Source organism: Hypanus sabinus, chromosome 12 (genome assembly GCF_030144855.1).
Source record: "Hypanus sabinus isolate sHypSab1 chromosome 12, sHypSab1.hap1, whole genome shotgun sequence".
NCBI lineage: Eukaryota > Metazoa > Chordata > Chondrichthyes > Myliobatiformes > Dasyatidae > Hypanus > Hypanus sabinus.
Genome location: NC_082717.1, coordinates 64,312,017 through 64,335,422, shown reverse-complemented (window position 1 = coordinate 64,335,422; position 23,406 = coordinate 64,312,017). Strand labels below are relative to the sequence as shown.

At 38.9% G+C, this 23,406-nt stretch overlaps 1 protein-coding gene across 7 annotated transcripts in view; it reads left to right on the top strand.

Moving 5' to 3' along the window:
- The window catches only part of LOC132402945 (utrophin-like), a 477,671-nt gene that overhangs the window by 323,479 nt on the left and 130,786 nt on the right, over positions 1-23,406 (top strand). For all 7 annotated transcript variants that reach the window (XM_059986085.1, XM_059986086.1, XM_059986083.1 and 4 more), the window contains 3 exons: positions 7,142-7,314; positions 11,071-11,227; positions 17,415-17,544. In XM_059986085.1, coding sequence (XP_059842068.1) covers positions 7,142-7,314; positions 11,071-11,227; positions 17,415-17,544 — 460 coding nt within the window. The remainder of the gene's footprint in view (positions 1-7,141; positions 7,315-11,070; positions 11,228-17,414; positions 17,545-23,406) is intronic.

Genomic DNA, 23,406 nt, shown 5'->3' with positions numbered 1-23,406 from the left:
AATTTAGGAAAAGCAGATTCTAAGCCAACTGTATTTCCTATTCACAACATTCTGTGACTGGATCACAGATGGGTGCTACCAATTGTGTATCCATTGCCTGTGCAATACTTGGATAAACTGAACCATTTATCCTGAACTTGAACATACTTCCTCTCTGTAGCAATAATTAGGAAAAAATAAGTTTAACATTTGTAGTCTAATGTTATGAAATCAGTGTTGTTTATTTGATGGATGGCACTAAAGTTGGAAGCTTGGGTATTAAATTTCAGATTGAAAAGGGAGTGTTTCTAAGGCAGAATAACATAGATATGCCTGTAATTCCAATAATCAAGTATATTTCTGTTACCAATATGTGGATGCTTCAACATCAGAAAATAGTGAATTTGTGCATATCAAGAACATGACTGATAAGGCTTGTTCAAATGTACAAAAATTAGGCTGTGTTCAGAAAGGAGTTTTAATAGCTTAAGATAATGTTTGTACCATTTCCTGTTCATTTTCATGGTGCATGAACATATAATCACAACCAACACTGCCTTAGTCATAACTTACATTGTGTAAGTCAGTTGCAGTCTCAAGTTGAAACACTTCACCATAAATGTAGTTATAGCTCATGATCTGTTAATTAATAGTCTAAGATATTCATATTTTCCCCTCAGTTCATGCGTGCTTTAATTTCTTTCATGGGATTTAGTATTGATGCCAAGGCAGTATTAATTCCCATCCACAAATTGGTCTGTTAATGCTGTTGAATATCACTAAAAGGTAATTAGACTATTTTGTTAGAGATGGTCATTAACTAACATGTGCGCTGATACTTTGATCAAAAATCGTTTCATTATCTGAAAATCAGTGAATGGAATTGAATGCAGTGCAGGAATCAGTGACATTCTTATTTCCGACAATATGTTTGGGGAATTGAAAAAGGTGATCTGGCCTTGGATACTTTTCAGAGAAAATTGTTCAATGATATTCTGAGTTCAAGATCAATAACCTTCAACTGCCACAACTAATTTATTTTCTGCTACTGTGACTCCAACCAGTTCAGAATGTTCCTATTGACTTCCATTTTACCAGGGCTTCTGAATGTCATATCTATCTTCATGCCAGCAACAGTCAATTATGCTCAGCCACAACATTTTTTCTGTGCGTGAATAGAAGCTGCAATGAGGCCTTGAAACTAAGTCGGCCAAGTGAGAACCAAGGTGTGCAAGAGAAAGCAGGTTATGTGATGGTATCAGGTTCCCTGTCCAATATGTCCAAAACTCAAAAGAAGTTTTTGAGCACTATCCAAATAGATATCTGCGGTTATACCTCCCTATAGGGAGGTTATACTGTGTCTATCTACTCTTCAAAGACTAACTTGTATATCTGTCTAGTCTCTAGTGAGATCTGACTGCCAATACCTACTGTTTGAGTAGTGAGTCCCCCATTGCTTTTCAGAAATCTTTTATCAATTAGAAATCCACTGTGGATATTAAAAGCATGTTAAGAACTAAGTGGATTCAAGAGAGGAGATCCAGCTAATGAAGTAGTTTAAACACAGTTTATTTTATTTTTAATGATGCATGTTTAAGTTTAGACCAATACAATGGATTCTGGTTAATCAGTGCAGTTACTTATTTGGAACAACTCTTAAAGAGTGAATACTAATAAAGTACAATTTTTAGCTAGCATCAGTTGTATGCATTTCCATGGCCTTTAGGCACGACATTGTGCTTAGAGTGAGCAGTTTTAAAATAGCTTCAGTTGTGTTTGTGTTCAAAAAGCAGTGATTTTCTCACAGATTGCTGGTGAGAAGTAAGCAGTAAGACAATTCAGAACAGTTTTGCCCCACTGCAGTTTCAAGCATTCAGACTTGATACTGGCCTGGTTAGAGCATTGGCTAATTGGTAGGAGGCAGCAAGTGGGAGTAAAAGGATCCCTTTCTGGTTGGCTGCCAGTGACCAGCGGTGTTCTGCAGGGATCAGTATTTGGACTACTTTTTATATTGTATATCAATGATATACATAATGGAATAGATGGCTTTATTGCGAAGTTTGCAGATGATACGAAGATTGGTGGAGTGGCAGGTAGTGTTGAGGAAATAGGCTGCTGAAGGTCTTAGATACATTAGGAGAATGAGCAAGTAAGTGGCAAATGAAATATGCTGTTGGAAAATTCATGGTCATGCACTTTGGTAGTCGAAATAAATATGCAAACTATTTTCTAAACAGGGAGAAAATCCAGGAATCTGAGATACAAAGGGACTTGGAAGTCCTTGTGCAGAACACCCTAAAAACTAACTTGCAGGTTGAGTTGGTGGTGAGGAAGGCAAATGCAATGTTAGCATTCATTTCAAGATGTCTAGAATACAAGAGCAGGGATGTGATGCTAAGGCTTTATAAGGCACTGGCGAGGGCTCACCGTGAGTACTGTGAACAGTTTTGGGCTCCTTATCTAAGAAAAGACGTGCTGGCATTGGAAATGGTTTGGAGGAAGTTCATAAGGATGATTCCGGAAATGAAAGGGTTATCATACGAGGAACATTTGATAGTTCTGGTTCTGTACTCGTTGAAAATTAGGATGGTGGGGGGTGGTTCTCATTGAAACCTTTTGAATGTTGAAAGGCCTAGACAGAGTAGATGTGGGAAGGATGTTTCCCATGGTTGGTGGGGGGGGGGGGGGGGTGGTCTAGGACAAGAGAGCACAGCCGCAGGATGGAGGAGCATTGATTTAAAACAGAGATGCAGAGAATTTTTTTAAGCCAGAGGGTGGTTAATTTGTGGAATTTGTTACCACAGGCAGCTGTGGTGGCCAGGTCACTGGGTGTACTTAAAGCAGAGCTTCATCAGTTCTTGATTGGACACGGCATCAAAGAAGGTCAGTCAGTGGGGCTGACGAGGGGAAAAAGTATCAGCCATGAATGAATGGCAAAGTAGACTCAATGGGCCAAATGGCCTAATTCTGCTCCTGTGTCTTATAGTCTTCCAGAGATGCCAGAAACAGCTTGGAGTGAAAATAAAATGATTTCACAGTTTCAGTTGGTTAGGAGCGACAAAGAATTTGATGATTTTGGCAATCATCATGAATGTTACAATGAAAATGAAGATATGGAATAGGCAATTGATGAAATTATTGTATGAAGCCAGTCTGTCATGTGCACTAGGTGTTTGCATTGGTTTTGTTCAATTACAATCAAAAGAATACAGGAACGTATATGAGGTTAATTCCTTTATTAACAAGTATTAAGAACTAATGCAGCTTTATAATAATAACAGTATTTGTAGTATTCTAATTTGTGTATTTCATTTAAGTATGCAATTAGTTACTCAGTTGTACAGTAGTTTGTCTTTTTTTAGTACCATTTTAGCTATTTCCATGAAACTTTGATTAATTGGCCAGTCACTAATGGGGTCAAAACGGGAATTCACTGTAATTTTTGCCATACTTTTAACTCTGACAGGGGATTTCTAATTTGTAAAAGATTTCTGAATTACAAAAGATTGACAAAATAGAAAGTATTTCCAACCACAGGTACAATTCTTAAAAGCTTAAAGAATATACCAATGCATTGCAGATGAATGAGTCATCTGTTTCAAAAACTGAAGGCTGAGGAATGAATTCCAGTTCTTACTGTCACACCATCTTTCTGTTATTCTCCTTGACATTTCTAACAATTTCCAATGCATCCTCATTTATTCTCTTTTCTACATGATATTATCTGCATGTGATGTTTTCCAGATACCTTTGCTGGGACAAAGAAATTAACACAGATGGTCCAAAACTTTCTCAGGGCAACAGTGCTAATAAATTGGCTATAGTTGACTACTTTAATGTAGACCAATTAACATAGTGCCATGTCTTGTGTTTGGACAACATAGACAAGAATTAGCATGGTATCTTCAGTCTGCAAACCTCTGAACATCTCTTAGCAGCCAGCCCAAGTACCCTTTAATCTTCTAACAGATTACTGCTTTCAGTTTTCCTTAAGAACTGAAGATTGGTTCTTGTTGTAACAAGAAGTTGAGCAAGAAATATTTGTTAAAAGTTTAACTATCACAACTCTGACCGTTTGTAAAGGTCAATCTGCTGTTGTAGAAAGCTGAGGTTAGCAATAAACCTCTTTGGCCCTGAAAGCTGAAATATTCATCACAGTTAATAATGATTAAGAACTAGCAGATGTGATCATTCTTTTCTTTTTGAGTATAGGCTGATGAGGCAGAAATTGATTGAACTATGCTGTCCAACTTTACAGGCAGGACCGAGATTAGAAATTTTGAACCCTTTGGTCACTTGTTATTGCTGGACAGGATCAGCTTGCAAACAGTTGTTGGGCCCAATGTGCTGTATCTTTTTATATGGTAAGGTAAATTGAATTGACTGAGCTGGATAATAAAGTTGGCTTCTGGTCCAAGCTTCTACAGTGACTGTTATTTCTGTGCTGGGCATTGAGGATACATATGGAGTTGTAGCTTTGTGTTAGTTGTTGCATTTCCAATTTTCACAACATGTATCAGAGAATGGCTTCTGGTATTTAACATGCATGTCTTTTGTGGTAGCTTCATCTAGATGACACCTCACATTTAAGAATTGTTTCCTTTTCCCCACTGTCAATTGAACCGGGGCACTTCTCTGTTTTAGCTCAATGAGAAAGTGAGAAAATTAGCCTTGCAATTACACTGTAGATAGTGCTATAACTACAAGTTTGCTGCCTCCACATAATTAGAATGTCTCATAAACGCCCAGTTTTGAAGAAATAAATCTATTCCAAATCCAACTCCTCAGCACACTGGAAGTAAGATGGAAATCCTGTCCTCAGTTGCCATTTGTATGTAGTTTGCATGTTCTCCTTTTGGGTTTCTTCCAAGTTCTCCCATAAATTTCTCTGAATTCTGCCAGGTGTTAGGAAAGCGAGAAGGAACGGATGGAAGGAAAGGACACGGACGTAAGTTGAGGAATGGGCTGATGGGAATACTCTGACTTCAGGAACCAAATGACCTCATCTTGTGTTTATGGAAATAATCCCAGCACACTCTTTTTTTTTACTTTGCATGTGGCCAGAGAGTTGAAAACTTTGGAAGCAAGTCTTCCAAGTTCTTCATGCTCCTTCTGCAAATGCTTCATATACTGCAAACAACCAGTTACTGAGGCCTGATTCCAAGATGTGTCAAATTTGAATGAAACAATGGTCATGTCCAAAGGCAACGATGGTGTAGACTGAACTTGATTTTCTATAATAGCCAAAGATAGGATGGGAATTAGCCCAGCATTTATTCCCATTTCAAATTTCCCTAGAAAAAGTGACAGTAAGCCACCTTACTAAATTGGTGGAGGTTCTTAATGCTGTAGTACAGATTGCAAGAATTTTGGTCCAGTGATAATCAAATAACCAAGATATCTAACTAAGAATAGTGTTACACTCTTATTGGAATTTGCAGATGATAATAGCCTCTTGCATTTGGAAAGCAAATGATTGAAGTCCTTAAAGTTTATTGTCATTTGACTGTACATATATGCAACCAAACAAAGCAATGTTTCTCCGCAGCACAATCATCCACACATAATGTATATCACACACAGCACATAAACCAAGATATTATACTATTAAAAAGTTAATAAAATATAATTTAACATGTATGTAGTAAAGCACAACATGGGTAAACAGTGCTCACTGTCCTAATGATGAGACCTCGGGTGGTACGTTATTCATTAGTCTCTCAGCCTGAGGGAAGAAGCTGCTAGCCAGTTTGGCTGTCCTACCCCTGATTCCTCTGCACCTCATCCCTGATGGTAGTGGATCAAAGAAATTGTGGGATGGGTTGTAGGAATCCTCAATAATGCTTTGGCCCCCTTCACCTGCAATAGTTCCAGCAAGTGTCAAAAGTCGGGAGGGGGGTGGAGGGAGAACCCAGTGATCCTCTCGGCAGTTTTTACTCTCCTCTTCCAGTCCAATGCTTTGCAGTTTCCACACCACACAATAATGCAGCCAGACAGAAGACTGGATGGTGCTCCTGTAGAATATTGTTAGAATGGGAGTGTGGAGCCTTGCACACTTCAATCTCCTCAAAGTGTCGAAGCTGCTGTGCTTCTTGACTAGTGAGGAGGTGTTATGAGTCTAGGTTAGATTGTCCATTGTGCACACCAAGGAACTTTGTGCTGTTCACTCTGTCCTTGGCAAAGCCATTGATGTGCAATAGAAAATTGGGTTCCACTCAAATGAGCTTTTTTTGTCTAGTTTGTAATCAAGCAGCTTAAATTACATTTGTAGTCATCGAAGCAAATGACATGCATTTCATCACAGCCTTATTCACTGACTTCCATTTGGTCAAAGTCCAGAGGTAGCCAGAAGATAAATGCTTGCCACAGGATCCCAACATCTGAATTTATCAGTTAGTCTGGATGTTTGCTTCAATAAGTCTGTTACAATTAATGGTTTCCAGGATGTTGATGGTAGGAGATTAGCCTCAGGTTAGGGTTTAAATGGTAATAACCTGCCATGTAAGTGGTACAAATATTACTTAGTCCTGATCAATGTTAAATGTGGCCCAGGGCCTGTTCGCTGTGGAATCTGACTGCTGCTACTGCCCAAGTCATCCTGAATAAGATTGAATATTGCCTTCAGAGTGAAAACAAGAGTGAAATGTTAGTTACTGGTCGGAATGAGCCAAAGTGGAATCATGTTTGATAATAGATGCCCCGTGCTTGTAAAGAAATAGCGTGGGCTAATGTAGCATGCACCATTTTTGGATTGTTTGTGGACTCTCCCAGCTTATGAATACCTGACTTATGCACAGCTCATACATGAAAATGAGCATTTGGGAGATCAGCAAGTGGATTTGCTGGTTGTGAGGAGCGACAGGCATCTTCTGCTGCATGGAAACTCTTAAATAGCTACATTATTGACTTGTGAACTGTCTAGATTACAAATTTGCATATTCATTGTATCACCAAGATGAAGATAATGTTGTGGCAGGAATGTACTCAAGATAAACTGCCAAAAAATTATTACCACTTTGATATCAAACGATGCTCAGGGTCATTTACTCAACCATGTGTGGATCTAAACAAATTAGTCAGGTAAAACAATGTACAACTGTTAGAGTGAAGAGGTATCCCTGGAGAATCAGTATTTTGACTGTTTTGTCTTTGTTTTACTCAGGATATCCAGGCTGAGATTGATGCTCACAATGACATTTTTAAGAACATTGATGGCAACAGACAAAAGATGGTGAAGGTCTTGGGTAATTCAGAGGAAGCTGTCTTGCTCCAGCAACGTCTTGATGACATGAACCAGCGATGGAGTGATCTGAAGTCAAAATCTGTCAATATCAGGTTTGTAGACTGAGACAAGTGTTGTTAGAATACCTTGCATTGAAAACATAGACAAAGGCCTTAGTTTGGAGCTGAAGAATGTCAGTTTGTCTGAACATAAAATGAAACAAAGCTATGAAGTGATGATAAGTTTCAATTTTCAATTTCAAAATACTAAGAGGAAGGCCAATCAGTAAATGACAGAACACAACAAAAAATCAGTTTTCACATTTTTGGAATGAATATAGTTAGACAAAAGCAAATTGTGCCAAGCAATGTTTAAATTCAATGGATATGTTATCACTTGTGTGAAATTAGTCCTAACTTCAACAGAGTAGAAGTTTTGAGAGGAATATAATTTGTTACATAGCATACTTAATATTTTTAAGGAAAATTGGTGATGGGTATGGAGGAATGGGATGGATTTGAGAGGAACCGTGTCAGATAATGTTGCTCTTTCACTTTGTCTTAAAACTTTAACAATTGTGCATGGAATTTAGCTCCTTGAAAATAGAAGAAGTCATAGTTGGAAGAAATGAGAAGTTTATTTAAAATTTATTTTGTAAATGGGGTCAGTTTTCAGAAGTGAAATACAAGCTCTTAAAAGCCTAAGACTTTGTGACACCAAATCATGATCTGTTTCTTCACTAGTCCTCCCAACATAAGATTGTATTCTAAGTATTGGCGTTATCTTGTATTAATTACAAAGCACTCATTGTTTCAATAAATGATCTAAACTGTTTGGATTACTAGCAGATTTAAAGTAATGTATATCCTTGACTTTGTAAAACCAAATAAGGTGGTAATTTCCACATCCTGGTCTCCCAGCAAACTGAGTATGAATGATTAATTAGAAAATGTAGTACAAGGGGAGTACCCCTTAGCCTAAAACTTGTAAAATTCAAACTTATTTTGAGTGCTCACGTGAAGTCACAAATGGAAAATTCCACAAGGCGCTGGGAAGATTCCCAGGCGAAGCACAAGTGTCTGCACATCTGAGGGTTCTGAGAAGTGACCTCACATATGTAATGAAATATAGAAATACACTGCAAAATCAAAAAAAAAGAAAATCACAGTTATGTATTGAAAGAATGGATTCGTCAGTGTTTGGGGGGGCATGTGCCACTTAACGGTATGCTGACCATGAAACAAGCAAGATTGTCACTGATGAAAATTTAACACCAAAAAATCTTTACAATGCTGATTGTTTTTGTACCGTAGACCATAAGACAGTGGAGCAGAATTAGAACATTTGGCTCATCGAGCCTGCTCCACCATTCATCATGGCTGATCCAATTTTCCTCTCAGCCCTAACCTTCTGCCTTCTCCCTATATCCCTTCATGTCCTGAAGAAAGAATCTATCAATACCAGTCAAGAATCTATCAACCTGTGCCTTAAACATACATAAAGACTTGGCCTCCACAGCTGCCTGTGGCAAAGAAGATTCACCACTCTCTTGCTAAAGAAATTCCTCCTCATCTCAGTTCTAAACCAACACTACTCTATTCTGAGGCTTTTTCCTCTGGTTTCAGACTCTCCCACCATAGGAAACATTCTCTCCACATCAAATCAATCAAGACCTTTCACCATTCGACAGGTTTCAATTAGGTCACCCATCTTTTTTCTGAATTCCAGTGAATATAGGCCAGGCGTGATCAAATGCTCTTCATATGACAAACCATTCAATCTTGAAATAATTTTTGTGATGCTTCTACAATGTCTTCAGCCATCTCTTTCAGAACTCTGGGATGTACACCATCTGGTCCAGATGACTTATCCACCTTCAGACCTTTTAATCTCCTGAAAACCTTTTCAGTTATGGCAACTTCATTCTTCATGACCCCTGAAACTTCCACCATAATGCCTTCCACAGTGAAGACTGATGCAAAATACTTATTCAATTTGTCCACTATTTCATTGTCCCCTATTACTATCTCTCCAGTATTGTTTTCCAGCGATTCGCTATCCACTCTTGCTTCTATTTTACACTTTATGTACCTGAAGAAACTTTTGGTATGCTCTCTAATATTATTGGCTAGCTTACTTTCATATTCCATCTTCACCTTAATGACTTTTTTAGTTGCCTTCTGTTGGTATTTGAAAGCTTCCCAATCCTCTAACTTCCCACTAATTTTTTTGCTCTATTCTATGCCTTTCCCTTGGCTTTTTTGTTGGCTTTGACTTTTCTTGTTAGCCATGATTGTGTCATCTTTCTTTTAGAACACTGCTTCCTCTTTGGGGTGTATGTATACTGTGCCTTTTGAATTACTTGCAGAAATTCCTACCATTGCTGCTCCTTGCCTGTGTTCTTTTTTATTCAGTTTTGGCCATGCTTCTTTCATTCCCTTTACTCCACTGTTTTACTGATGCATTTGACTTTAGCTTCTCCTTCTCAAATTTCAGAATGAATCGGTCAAATTATGACCACTTGCCCCTAAGGATTCTTTTACCTTGAAGTTCTCTCTAATCAATTCAGCTTCATTGCACAACACCCAATCCAGAATAGTTGATCCTCTAGTGGGCTCAACCATGAGCTGCTCTAAAAAGCTAACTCGTAGCCACTCTAGAAATTTCCCTTGCCTAATCCAACACCAACCTGATTTTCCCTGTCTTTCTGTTTATTGAAATCCCCCATGACTATTGTAGCATTAACCTTTTGACGTGCATTTTCTGCTTCCCATTTTAAGTTTTAGACCACACCCTTCCTACTGTTTGGCAGTCGGTGTACAGCTCCCATCAGGATCTTTTTACCCCTGCAGTTCCTTAGCTCTTTCCACAATGATTCAACATCTTCCAACTCTGTCACCTGTTTTTAATGATTTGATTTCATTTTTTACCAACGGAGCAACAGAGAAGGAATAAAACTTGAGCTTTGCTTTCCTTTGCTTTCTCTGAGTGAAGCCTCTCTTCACTAACGCCTCGAAGAGCTAAAGCCTTAAGATTATCACCCTGTCCACTGAGACAATGGCCACTTTGCTTGCCCCTGGCTTCCTTAATTTGCTCTTACTAACCAATCCTAAACAATGGTCACTGGTCAAAGTTCTATTACGCTGCTGCTAACTGCTCCTCTTATCCTCAGGCAGTGGACCTGATTGAAATCCCCTCCTCTCCAAATTTGTGATGCCTGGATTGGCTGCTCATCAAAGCTATTCTCATAAAACCTTAGATAAAACTTTAAAAAAATGTAAAGTACAAATTCCGTGCACTGCAACCTTTTAATCAAAACATGGCATTGTTGGTGGAGACTGAAAGCCTGCTTTTTTGCTGATTTGGGTATTTTCCCAATGCTGCTGTGTTGCCTTTCTTACCCTGCACATGTTATATATTGTCAGTATATTAATGGTATGGAATCATTTTTACTGTTCAGTACATAAGTGTGATGAACAAGTGTAAGACGAAGACTGCTTAGCAGTAGTACATAAATTTGGAGTTGGAAATAATGACGGTCCCAAGCTTTCTCAAAATATATTCCAAAGTCCAAAACACTTCTAGCCCCAAGTATTTTGGATAAGTGGTGTTCAACCTGTAGCTGGGTTTCATGTAAAATTTAAGTTTTTACTGAATTAAAGTAAAGAAAATTGTAATGTTTTGAAAAGCACAGTTAATTGATGCTTCATATGCCCTTGCTTCCACAAACCGTCTGCTTTGCTGCAACTGTGCAATTTTTAAAAAATAAGTGATACAGATTGCCTTTAATTTATGAACAGAAGTATACAAGGTTTTCATTGTGTACCTTGTGGGTTACCGGCATCATCCATTTCCTGATTTTGTTCTAGGGTTCATTTGGAAGCCAATGCAGAACGATGGAACAGGTTGCTGACATCATTGGAAGAATTAAACAAGTGGTTAAATCTCAAAGATGAAACACTGACAAAACAGATGCCTGTTGGAGGTGATGTTCAGACTTTACTGCAGCAGCGGGACCACTGTTGGGTAAGATTTCTCCCCCCCCCCCCCCCCCCCACCTCACCCCGCAGACCTGTTCTTGATTATTTTATTAAAAGATACTTTTCCTGTACCAAATAATCCTGCAATACTGTTTTATCTCTTGATTTTATTAGGGAAAGCAACATTATTATAATATTAAAATAATCAGTTCTCTTTGCCAACTTTCCCAAGATTATTTAGCTGTTAATAACTACAGTACATTATGAAACCAGGATTACCAGCAACAATAGAAAGGAATGGATCGTTTCCCTTTGATTCATACCAATTGGCCTCACTATTGTTAGACGTTGGGATTAGTTTAGTGCACATAATCTGAGAAAACTGCTCATTTACCTGTTGATTGCTGGTGAATGATTTTGGCAACTCATCCAAATAATGAATCCTAGGTTAGCTGTTGTTCTGAGTTTGAATTGACACATTTCAATGTTTGGAAGGAATCCCAGCATTTGTTTATTATGCACACTCATAGTTCTTGCCAGATTCCTCTCATTAAAGGATGTAGAGATACTAATCATTTGTTATGTAGGGTGTGGGAATAACTGAAGGAATTGAGTCCCAATGGAATGCAGAACAATACAGCACAGAAAAAGCCTTTTGGTGCGTCATATTTGTGCCGACCTTGATGCCAGTTTTAGCTAGTCCAATCTACCTGGACCTGTTCTATTTCCCTCCATTCCCTGCTTGTTCACATGTCTGCCAAACGTCTCAAACTGTGTTATTGTAACTACTCCCCTGGCAATACATTCTCAATACCACTTCATGTAAAAAAAAAATCCATTTTAGTCTCCCTCCATCCACCCACACAAATCTGTGCCTTCTGGTATATGACATTTGCAGTCTATCTCATATAGCTATGCCTCGTTTGATTTATGTATTTCTATTTGTCACCTCCTCAGCCTCCGGTGCTCCAGAGAATGCAATCTAAGTTTATCCAACCTCTCCTTGTAGCCAAGACTCTCTAATTCAGGCAGCATCATGCAGAATCACATTTGCACCCTCTCCAAAACCTCTGTATACTTCCTGTAATGTAGCTACCAGAACTGTACACAATAATACACATATGGCTGAATGAATATTTTACACAACTGCAACATGATTTGCCAACTTTAGTAATAAGTAACCTGACTGATATGCTGTACACCTTGTTCACCACACTATCTACTTGTGTTACCACTTTCAGGGACCTATGGGCATGCATGAGTGTAAATGAAGTCATCCCTCTCAACATTAACAAAGCTATAATTTTTAGGTATTCAGAAAGCAGGAAAACAATCAAATCAACTCGTGGCAAATGGTTGTAGTTGTTAGTTGCTCTCACCACAGAGTCGGAGTTTTGTGGGTTCATATGGTGGTTTGAGGTGAAGTAAAAGTGATGACACATTGCAGTATTTTCAGATTTGACATGAAAATGGAAGTCCAATTTCTCCCCTCAGGTAGAGAGTTTTTTTGAGAGGGCTTGCTGTGCAAATACACCCTGTTCCATCTTCTGCCTTAAAGGTGCAATGAAACTTCCAAAATAATTCATTGACAGAAGAGAACTTTGGGGCAGCCCGAGTCAAAGAGGACAGGAGATAATAAATGCATGACTTTTTAATTTTAAATGGGCTGTATCTTTGATTTTCAGACACATTGCCACCAGAAAGTGATCCACACATAATCTCCAATAATCTTATTATTGCCCAGTTGAGGATTTATTTGGATCACAGCCTTGATCCGAAAATGCTCAAAGGATCAGCTGTTCTTGTTATCAAGGCAGCATTTGACCAACTTTGGCATCAAGTTTCCCAAGTAAATATTTTGTCTGTAGTCATCAAGGGGAAAATGAACTTCGGTTACCAGATGGTGGTTGAGGGTATCAGAAGTAAATCATCTTGGCCCCAGAGACTCCACTAGATTTCTTTGGAGTAGTGTTCTTGACCTATAGTCCATGCCTGCATTCAGCAAAATGTAGACAATATTTAGTTGATCTGGCAAATCACAAGTAATATTGGCATTGCAAAAGTACCAGGCCTTAACCATCTTCATCAAGAGGAGATTTACAAGGATATTGCCTGGATTGGGGAGCATGCCTTATGAGAACAGATTGAGTGAAACCGGCCTTTTCTCCTTGGAGCGATGAAGGATGAGAGGTGACCTGACAGAGATGTACAAAATAATGGGAGGCATTGATCATGTGGATAGTCAGAGGCTTTTTCCTGGGATCGAAATAGCTTGAACGAGAAGGCATGGTTTTAAGGTACTTGGAAGTAGGTGCGGAGGAGATGTTGGAAGATGGGGTGATGGCTGATGAGGAGTTGCAGGTGAGGGTGGCATCAATGACAGAGGAAGGGAAACCCTGCTCTTTGAAGACAAAGGGCATCTGAGATGCCCTGAGATGAATTGAAAGCCTCATCCTGAGAACAGATGCAGCAGAAATAGAGGAACTGAGAACATGGACTATGTGGCTTCACACATGGCCATCCATTTGTTCTTGCACACTGCGACTTGTCGTAAATATTTCAATTTTATTTGCTGGTCACCATGCCATTCTGAAAATACTTTGGTGCTTTTTTTTTACACCACTTTTCTGCTGTCTGACCAATAATTAATGGCTCTTGTATTTGGTAAAGAGTGGTTGCATGTTATTGAAGTTAAGAAAACAACTGCCATCAAATGGCTGCCCAGTAGCAAAGGTCATTTGGAAGTAGTGGATTGTGTGTCTGCTCGCTAATGCATTGAGTATACAGAGGTGTTCTGAAAGATGCAGATTCCATTTGTCAATAAACCACACACAGTAATCTGTAGATGCTGGAAACATAACATTTTAAAAAATGTTTAAACACTTAACTGGCCAGACAGCATCTACGAAAGGAGAAAAACAGTTAATTTTTCCAGGGTAATAAGCTTTTATCTAAACTGCAATAGGTCCAGACAATACATTATTATCATCTTCTAGATGACTTGTGACACACACAGTATCAAAACATGTCACTATTGCAAGCACTGTTCATGTAGTACAGCATTTATGGTTTTATTTTACATTCATAAAGCTGGATATTTTCTTGAGGCTGTTCACCCTTTGTTTACCTTTGAAAATGAGGTTCTTGTTTTCCTTGGTTCCTGTAAGAAAACTGTAGGAGAAATGTAGGAAAAATGGATTTGCAAAGTGACCACGCGCTAATGACTGGTCAATTAATCTCAAAGATGAATGCTTGCTCATGTTTTAATCATTCCACAATCTCTGTTTAAATTCTTGTACAACTGATCTGACAATACTCTTGGAGTTGATGCCATGCTTTCTGCCCAACAGACAATCCCCTGGCACTTGTGGCAATGCACAGATTTCATTCTTAGTGTCTTTTTTTCCTAGAAACTTCACTTTCTTTTCCTGGTACATGAAAATAAGGTTTGTCAAATTAGTCATTGGATATCTGCAGATCCAAAGTTAAGTGTATGACATGTTTGGAATTTTAACAGATCAAAGTTTTAGACATTCTCTTCCGTTGGGCTAATCAACAGTTGTTTTTCAGTTGGTAACCCTGAGACACTAACAACTGAGAATAGACATCTGCAACTGTTGGCAGAACTAAGAAAGCAGAAGCAGAAATTTTCATGTGGTGTTGTGGGTAGATGGTTTGGAAGTACTGGACTGATAGGAGGTAATTGGATCAAATTAGACAAAACCACCAGATTTTCTGCTGGAGCAGTAACTGTAAACCATATTATTAATAAATGTTTAAATGTAATCACATATTTTTGGGCTTTTAGAAAAATACAATGGCATATTTGGCATTTTGAAATGGGATCACAGAACTGCCAAGAGATTGATCAAAAATATGTCAATTGAAGTTTGGCTCGGCAGCATTGTGATCATCAGATGAGTAGTTTCCCAAGTTCTGAAGATTAGCTCCACTCTTGCAAGAAGCTTTTTGGAGGTGAGGTGGAGTTTTCCAATGTGAAAGGTTGAGAAGAATATTGAGGGAATAACACAGGCTGATTTGTCAAAAAAGCCAACATGGCTTGAGAGTTAGGTGTGTTGTCTTCTCCATTCATTACTTGGCAGCAAATCCATATTTTCTGTGCAGAGTCAAATGCAGAAGTTGCCCATTGATAGGTGGTGGTGGTCTTCAGAAAGTATTCCATCTAGTTCAGCAGCAGAACCTTGTAATCCTTTTGATGACAAAAACCACAAATAGTTATTTGGTCACCCAGCAAAGAATATGGAAGCCCATTAATTTATATATGGGTTCTGTTTCATCAGGAAAGATAATTTCTTTTAAATTATTGTAATTTGTTTCATTTACTTAAAAAAATTGCTTGCACCCCTCCCCCCCCATTCTGCTTCCATTTCTTGTAATTAGTTCAAATGCAGTTGACAAGTCCCTTCTTTAACCTCCTGCAACTAACACTAATCAGTCATCCATTTTCTTCTGGACTCACCTTAGCATATAGCCTTTGGTACTCTCCAGTCCGCTCTCTTCTCTGCAGTCTAAAACATTTGTTTTCTGACATGTTGTTTTGATGAAGCATTATTGACCTGAAACATGAACTTCATCAAGTAAGCATTAAATTACTTTGAAATATCACTTTGTGTTGAATGTGTTTGAAGAATATAATTGAAGAAATTATAGCAAAATCAGTGACAGTCCTTATTTACTTGATTGGAGAATTGTTTTCCAGATATTTGAATTGCAATACTATTCGAGAATTAGACAGTTACTGAAAAAAATGCCACTGAATGACTGCACCTTGTGAAATTGATTATCAGTGCTGCCCTTTGACAGTGAAGCAATATTAAGTGATCAGTTCTCCTAGATTTGTCCCATGAAGTCATGGGTTGTGCTGTATTTTCTTGCCTTATTGCTGAATCTCCTAGCCTCTGCTGTGATCTTGCATCAGCATGTAGGTGAGTTTTTGTTTCTCTTTTGAAGTGAACTGCTTTAGCCAGTGTTTTGAAGCTGCCTTCATGTTGCCAATTAACCATTACCATGAAGTTGTATCCCTTGACACCTCAATTCCACTGAAAAAAACCTTTTGATATAACTGATGCAGTCACAGAGTTTTGTGATTATACTATATTTTGCTGACATGTTTTTTGACGAATCCTTAAGTTTGTTAACATATTATCGTGTGAAACAGCATTCCTGTTGCATTTGATGGAATGTCTGTGCTTCAGAAAGAATATGAAAGCTGGTTATATTTCAGGAGCAATATTTCACTTGCTTTCCATTGTATAAATCAGGATCGAGCTTGGCTATTTATGAAAGAGGAGAAAGTGACCATTTTTGCAAAAAAAGATTGTTCAAAGAGGGTATGAAGAGAGTATTGGAAAGTAGAAGTACCAGAATGAGTGTTTTGGCTATGTTGAGTAATTGTGAATGTTGAAAATAATTAGAATTTATAGACCATTTTTGATTACAACAAAACAGCATGAGCCACTTCCATCTATTCACTACCTCTGTAATATATTTAATTTTGTTGTTGAGGGATTGCAACAGTCAATGGTTCCCAAAACATGTTTTGATAATTTTAGTGAAGGAGGAAATATTAGCCGGGCCACAAGCAATAGCTTCCTAAGTCTATCATAATTAGTTCCATGATTTTTTTTAAATGTCCTTTTGAGAGTTCAGGAGCCTTGGTTGTTTGATTGGGGGAAAAAAAACACATTATATGGAGCTGCATCATTCTCAAAATTAACAGAGAAGTCAGCTCAATTTGGTGCTCAAGTCTCAGAAATGGGACCTAAAGTCAAAACCCTCTGTTAGTGGTGTGTGATCATTGAGACTTGAGCAATTAAATGTGATCCCTGCCACAGAGTTACTTGTTGAAGTATTCTGGTCCCTCCCTGCAATGCTTCTGGTGTAGCTATTGCTGGTCATCATTCTTTTTGATTTTCGGCTTCCTTTAGTTTGATAGTGCCAGCCAGTGGGGGGAAAAAAACTTCTTTTTTTGAAGTGTTATCAGATCATGTCCTCCTTTCTTGACATTCACCTCACCTCCCTCCTCACAAAATGATCAGCTTATGTTGAGAATGCCCCTGTGTGGCTTCATGTTATTGGTATAATTAGCTTCTGTATGAATGTCACCTATAATCCCAATTCTTAGATTTAGTTGTGAGTTTGAGTAACGCGAGAAAACTAAGTGTATTGAACATAAATGAAATTCTCATACTTAATGCAATTCTCTCATGCAGGGACTCAAACGTGAGCTACAGAATAAGGAAGACGCGATCTTAACTGCTCTGGATTCTGCACGATTATTCCTTGCAGATCAGCCCATAGAGGGGCCCGAGGAGCCACGACGTCATTTGCATGTTAAAACTGGTTAGTGAATTAATAATTCTTAAAAAGAATGAACCAGTTTGTTTAAACTCTTTTGGTCCTTCATCCTTTCATAGTGATGACAAATATTGGCATGTTGTAGGATAACGAGTTCTCCAGGAACTGCTGTGATCTACAAAGTAATTTTGTTAAAACCTCAGTAATGGTGGTGGTGGAACAGATGAAAGAAAGTTGTTGCATTGAGTCAATATTGCTACAGTCCTCTGAATATAGTTATTTACCATTGAAATTTTCTAGTGAGAGGATTTTGAAATGAGGCTTTGATAATGGGTTGAATCGCCTTGTTCTATAAATATCTACGATTCTGATTTCCATTTAACTTTCAATTATAGCTTCAGATTCTTGAAGTACGCCAGTCTCAACTTCAGTAATTTGTGTCTATGATTAAATATATTTGTTTATTTAATGTCATATTTTAAAAGCCTTTAAAGTGCTTTCTTTGCAGGGAATAGTTCTTTTTAATGCAATGAAATATTCTTAAGCTCTCTCACAGTTCCTACAATTCAAGTTTTGGAGAAGAGGAAATCACAACAGAATCTAACCGGGTTCATGACTACTTCATCCATTGCAACAGCAATCCCAATGATATAGATGATCTTCTCTAAATCTTGAATTTTGCCCTGGGTAAAATTATTTAGCCTAATTTTAAGTGGTGTGTACAGTATGTCTCAACCAGTGTTTTCCCTGAGTATTCGTTCTCTTTTTGGGTTTTGGTAATCCATTTAAAGTTTATATTAATTACATATTTACACACACACACACACACACACACATATAATTATATATTACATATATTTTAATTACTTCATTGCACAGTATCAGTTTGGGTTGGTTGATAAAATATTTAAATTCTAAAGTTATTGAAATCAAGTCAAAGCCACATCAGGATGTAGAATATACCCAAGATAAAACTTGGTTTACTTTGTAGGCTAAGTATCTCTTAAGCCCAAACCCTTCAATTGAGTTCAGCATCTCCACATGGGAGTGCTCTATTGTTTGACCTACCAACTTTCAATATCCTATCCAAAATTATTCCCCACCTACCACCAGTTTAATTGGTAATTCTTTTCAATTTTTTTTATGTGTGGCAATTTATGCCTAAATTTGCTGCATTTTTTGTCACAGTAACTGCACTTTCAAAATATAATTGATTAAATGTAAAGCATTTGGGACAATTTGACACAAAAAAGTGCTTTATGATTGTGATTGCTGGTTCCTCATCATTTCTAGCAGCCTAATATTTCTCAAGTGGAACTGTTCCATTCGAAAAGATACATGATGCATTTGTTATAAGCTGTGCAGCAGATGGGCAGTCATGGTTCTTAAGCTAATTGATGATTGTGTTTTCACAACAAGTTTCAATTTAAGCAACTAAGATCTGGTATTGTCATCTCTATATTCACCTACTAATCTTCCCTTGGTGGTGAGTTCACTGATCCAGGAATGATTTGCAGTATGTTTGTGAATTGTTAAATAAACATCCAGTTTTACTATTTTGCTGAGATTTAAAACGTATTAATGTGGCTTTGGTGGTTAAGTGGCTACTTGAGCCTTCAGTGCTAAAGCACTTAACTTCTGTGGTGGAGAATGGGTTGTAGTTCCCAACATAATTTCCTAGCAAAGAAATGTGTGTGTTCCTTTTTTCTGTTTTCATGTTCAAAGTAGGCAATGGGGCCATGAAGCAAGACTAATTATTGATTTTAATTGATTTACAAAATGGGACCAATTGGAGGGGAAAAGTGACGGAGGTATAAAAGATAGGAGAAAAAGTATGTTGAGTCATACATATTTGTTCTGTACATGATGATTCATTTCCTTAACTGCCCCTCAATCCACTACCACTTTCACCCATGACTTTCAACCACAATTAAACACAACTGCCTGTACTTTATACGCAGTGGATTTCCATTAACTGGCATAGTTGCTTACTTGAGACAACTCTTAAAGGACAAAAACTAATCAAAATACTAGCTGGGATTCCCTTCATTTCTTTGGGACACTATGCTGCTTAATGGGATACTGAACTGATTATGACTAGCAACAGTTGTGTGGCCATTAGGTGCTCCACCATGCTTTAAGCAAATAGTTTTCAAATAGCATTGTTTGTGTGTGCTTGTGTTCAAAAAGCACTGATATTTGTCGCTAATAGTTGATGAAAAATAAGTAGTAAGGTAATTCAGAACTGTTTTGCTCACTGTGGTTTCAAGCATTCAGGCATGGAGGTGTCAGAAACAGCTTGGAGTGAAAATGAAACTGTTTCACTGTTTCAACAAATTAGAACCCATAATGAATTTGAAGGCATCAATAGTCACCTTGAATATTACAATTAAAATGAAGATTTGGAGGATGTAGTCATCAAAAGCATTGCATGAAAGTAGGACGTTATCTGCACGAGGTGTCTGCACTGATTTTGTTCATGAAAATAACATGCAGCATACACTGGATGAATTCCATAGTTAATAACGATAAGGAACTAACGCACATTTTTAATAGTACCGTGGTAATAGTAATAGTGTTCCAGTTTATTCTGTACAGTATTTCATTTAAATACATAACTTGTTACTCAGTTAAATGATAGTTCAACCTTTTGATGCCTTTTTAATTATTTCCATGAAACTTTGGCAAATTGGTATAGCCACTTAATTGGGACAAAATGCACTGTTCCCAATTTATCCCAATTAACTGAAATCCGCTGTATAGTCTTTTCACATTCTCAAGTCATTACACCTGGCAGTGAGTTTGCACATGGTAATAACAAAAAAAAAAGACTAGTTATTCTGCTCAACATCGATAGAGGGAATGTTTGATCAAGTGTATGGGGATTTCCTGCCCCACTTCATTCAGCATCTTGGTATTTTCTCCATCCAATGAAGTCAACAGGAGGACTCTGTTTAACATTATGTAGTAAAGATGGGACACTGCCATCCTATGCTGAGGATGCTTAAAGAGTAGTTGTATTATTGTACCTGCATAAATTACTCATAAATTGTGATCTGATCTTCATCTAAGTCGCAATAATCGGCAAACACAATCTGCCTCAACTAATAATATGCAAGCAATTGTACTTCTCATTTGTTTATTGAACACATTATTTAATCATTCACAGTCCAGCCTGGAAAAAGTATGTGAACCCTTGTATTTAATAACTGGCAGAACCTCCTTTAGCAGTAATAACCACCAAACGTTTCCTGTAGCTGCTGATCAGACTTGCACACGAGGAGGAATTTTGTATCATTCCTCCATACACAATTGTTTCAGTTCATCAATATTTCTGGGATATCTTGCATGAACAGCCCTCTCCAGGTCATGCCACAGCATCTCAATTGAGTTAAGGTCTGGACTCTCACTTGGCCATTCCAAAGCATACATTTTCTTATTTTTAAACCATTCTGTTGTGGATTTACTTTTGTATTTCGGATCATTGTCTTTCATCATCCAACTTCTATTAGGCTTCAAGTGACAGATCGCTGCCCTGACCTCCTTCTGTAAAATGTCTTGATATACAATGTTGAATTTACTGTTGCTTCAATGACTACAGACAGTCCAGCCCCTGAGGCAGCAAAGCAGCCCTAAACCATGAAGCTCCTTCCACCATGCGTCACCGCTGGGTTGAGGTTTTGGTGTTGGTGTGCAGTGCCCTTTCCCCTCCAAACATAGCAGTGTGCATTTCTGCTAAAAAGTAAACTTTATGTTTCATCTGTCCACAAAAAGTTGTCCAAGAAGCGTTGTGGAACATCCAGGTGGTCTTCTGCAAATTTGAGATTTGCGGCAATGTTGGATGCAGAGGTTTCCTCCATGAACACCATTCTCGTTCAGTGTTTTTCTTGTAGTGGGCACGTGAACAGAGACTTTAACAAGTTCTAGAGATTTCTGCCGGTCTTTTGCTGTTACCCTTGGGTTCTTCTTCACCTCCTTCAGCATTGCAGGTTGTGCTCTTGGTCTGATCTTTGCAGTACGCCCGCTCCTATTGAGAGTAGCAACAGCACTTAGTTTCCTCCATTTGTAGACAATTTATCTTGCTGTGGACAGATGAACAAGGTCTTTAGAAATGCTTTTGTAGCCTTTTCCAGCTTCATGCATCTCTACGTTTCTTCTAAGGCCCTCTGAAAGTTCTTTTGATCAAGGTATGGTGCACATAAACAGATCTTTCCTGAGAAGAGCAGTCTCTGTCAGTAACTTGACGTTGTGTCTTTTTTTTAATAGGGCAGGGCACCTCTAAAACTCACACCTCTAATCTCATCTCATTGCTAATCTCCACTCTCTCCTCCTACCCCTCCTCACAGCCCCCCACCCTGCTCACATGACTACACCCCTCCCCCACCTGAAACCACCACAGTGGGCTTCACAGCTGAACAGGTGAGAAGACAGTTGAAACGTCTCCACCCAAGCAAGGCTGCAGGCCCCAGGGTGCTCAAAGCCTGTGCTCCTCAGCTATGTGAAGTACTTCACCATGTCTTCAAACTGAGCCTGAGTCTCCAGAGGGTTCCTGTGCTGTGGAAGGCATCCCGCCTCAGCCTGTACCGAAGACGCCGTGCCCCAGTGTCTCCAATGACTACAGACCGGTGGCATTGACCTCCCACATCATGAAGACCCTGGAGAGACTTGTTCTAGAGCAGCTCCGGCCTATGGTTAGGCCACACTTAAGACCCACTCCAGTTTGCCTACCAGCCCTGACTAGGAGTTGAGGATACCATAGTCTACCTGCTGAACCGTGTCTATGCCCACCTGGACAAGCCAGCGAGCACTGTGAGGGTCATGTTTTTTGACTTCTCCAGTGCATTCAACACCATCCGTCCTGCTCTGCTGGGTGAGAAGCTGACAGTGATGCAGGTGGATGCTTCCCTGGTGTCATGGATTATTGATTACCTGACTGGCAGACCTCAGTACGTGCACTTGCAGCTGTACTGTGTGTTAAACAAGAGTGGTCAGCAGCACTGGGGCTCCACAGGGGACTGTCCTGTCTCCCTTTCTCTTCACCATCTACACCTCGGACTTCAACTACTGCACAGAGTCTTGCCATCTTCAGAAGTTTTCTGATGACTCTACCATAGTTGGATGCATCAGCAAGGGAGATGAGGCAGAGTACAGGGCAACGGTGGGAAGCTTTGTCACTTGGTGCGAGCAGAATCATCTGCAGCTTAATGTGAGAAAGACTAAGGAGCTGGTGGTGGACCTGAAGAGGGCTAAGGCACCGGTGACCCCTGTTTCCATTCAAGAGGTCAGTGTGGACATGGTGGAGGATTACAAATTCCTGGGGATATGAATTGACAATGAACTGGACTGGTCAAAGAACACTGAAGCTGTCTACAAGAAGGGTCAGAGCCGTCTCTACTTCTTGAGGATACTGAGGTCCTTTAACATCTGCTGGATGATACTGAGGATGTTCTACGAGGCTGTGGTGGCCAGTGCTGTCATGTTTGCTGTTGTGTGCTGGGGCAGCAGGCTGAGGGTAGCAGACAACAACAGATTCAACAAACTCATTCGTAAGGCCAGTGATGTTGTGGGGGTGGAACTGGACTCTGACGGTGGTGTCTGAAAAGAGGATGCTGATTGCATGTCATTTTGGACAATGTCTCCCATCCACTCCATGATGTACTGGTTAGGCACAGGAGTACATTCAGCCAGGGACTCATTCCACTAAGATGCAACACTGAGCATCATAGGAGGTCATTCCTGCCCGTGGTCATCAAACTTTACAACTCCTCCCTCGGAGTGTCAGACACCCTGAGCCAATAGGCTGGTCTTGGACTTATTTCCACTTGGAATAATTTACTTATTATTATTTAATTATTTATGGTTTTATATTGCTATATTTCTACACTATTCTTGGTTGGTGCGACTGTA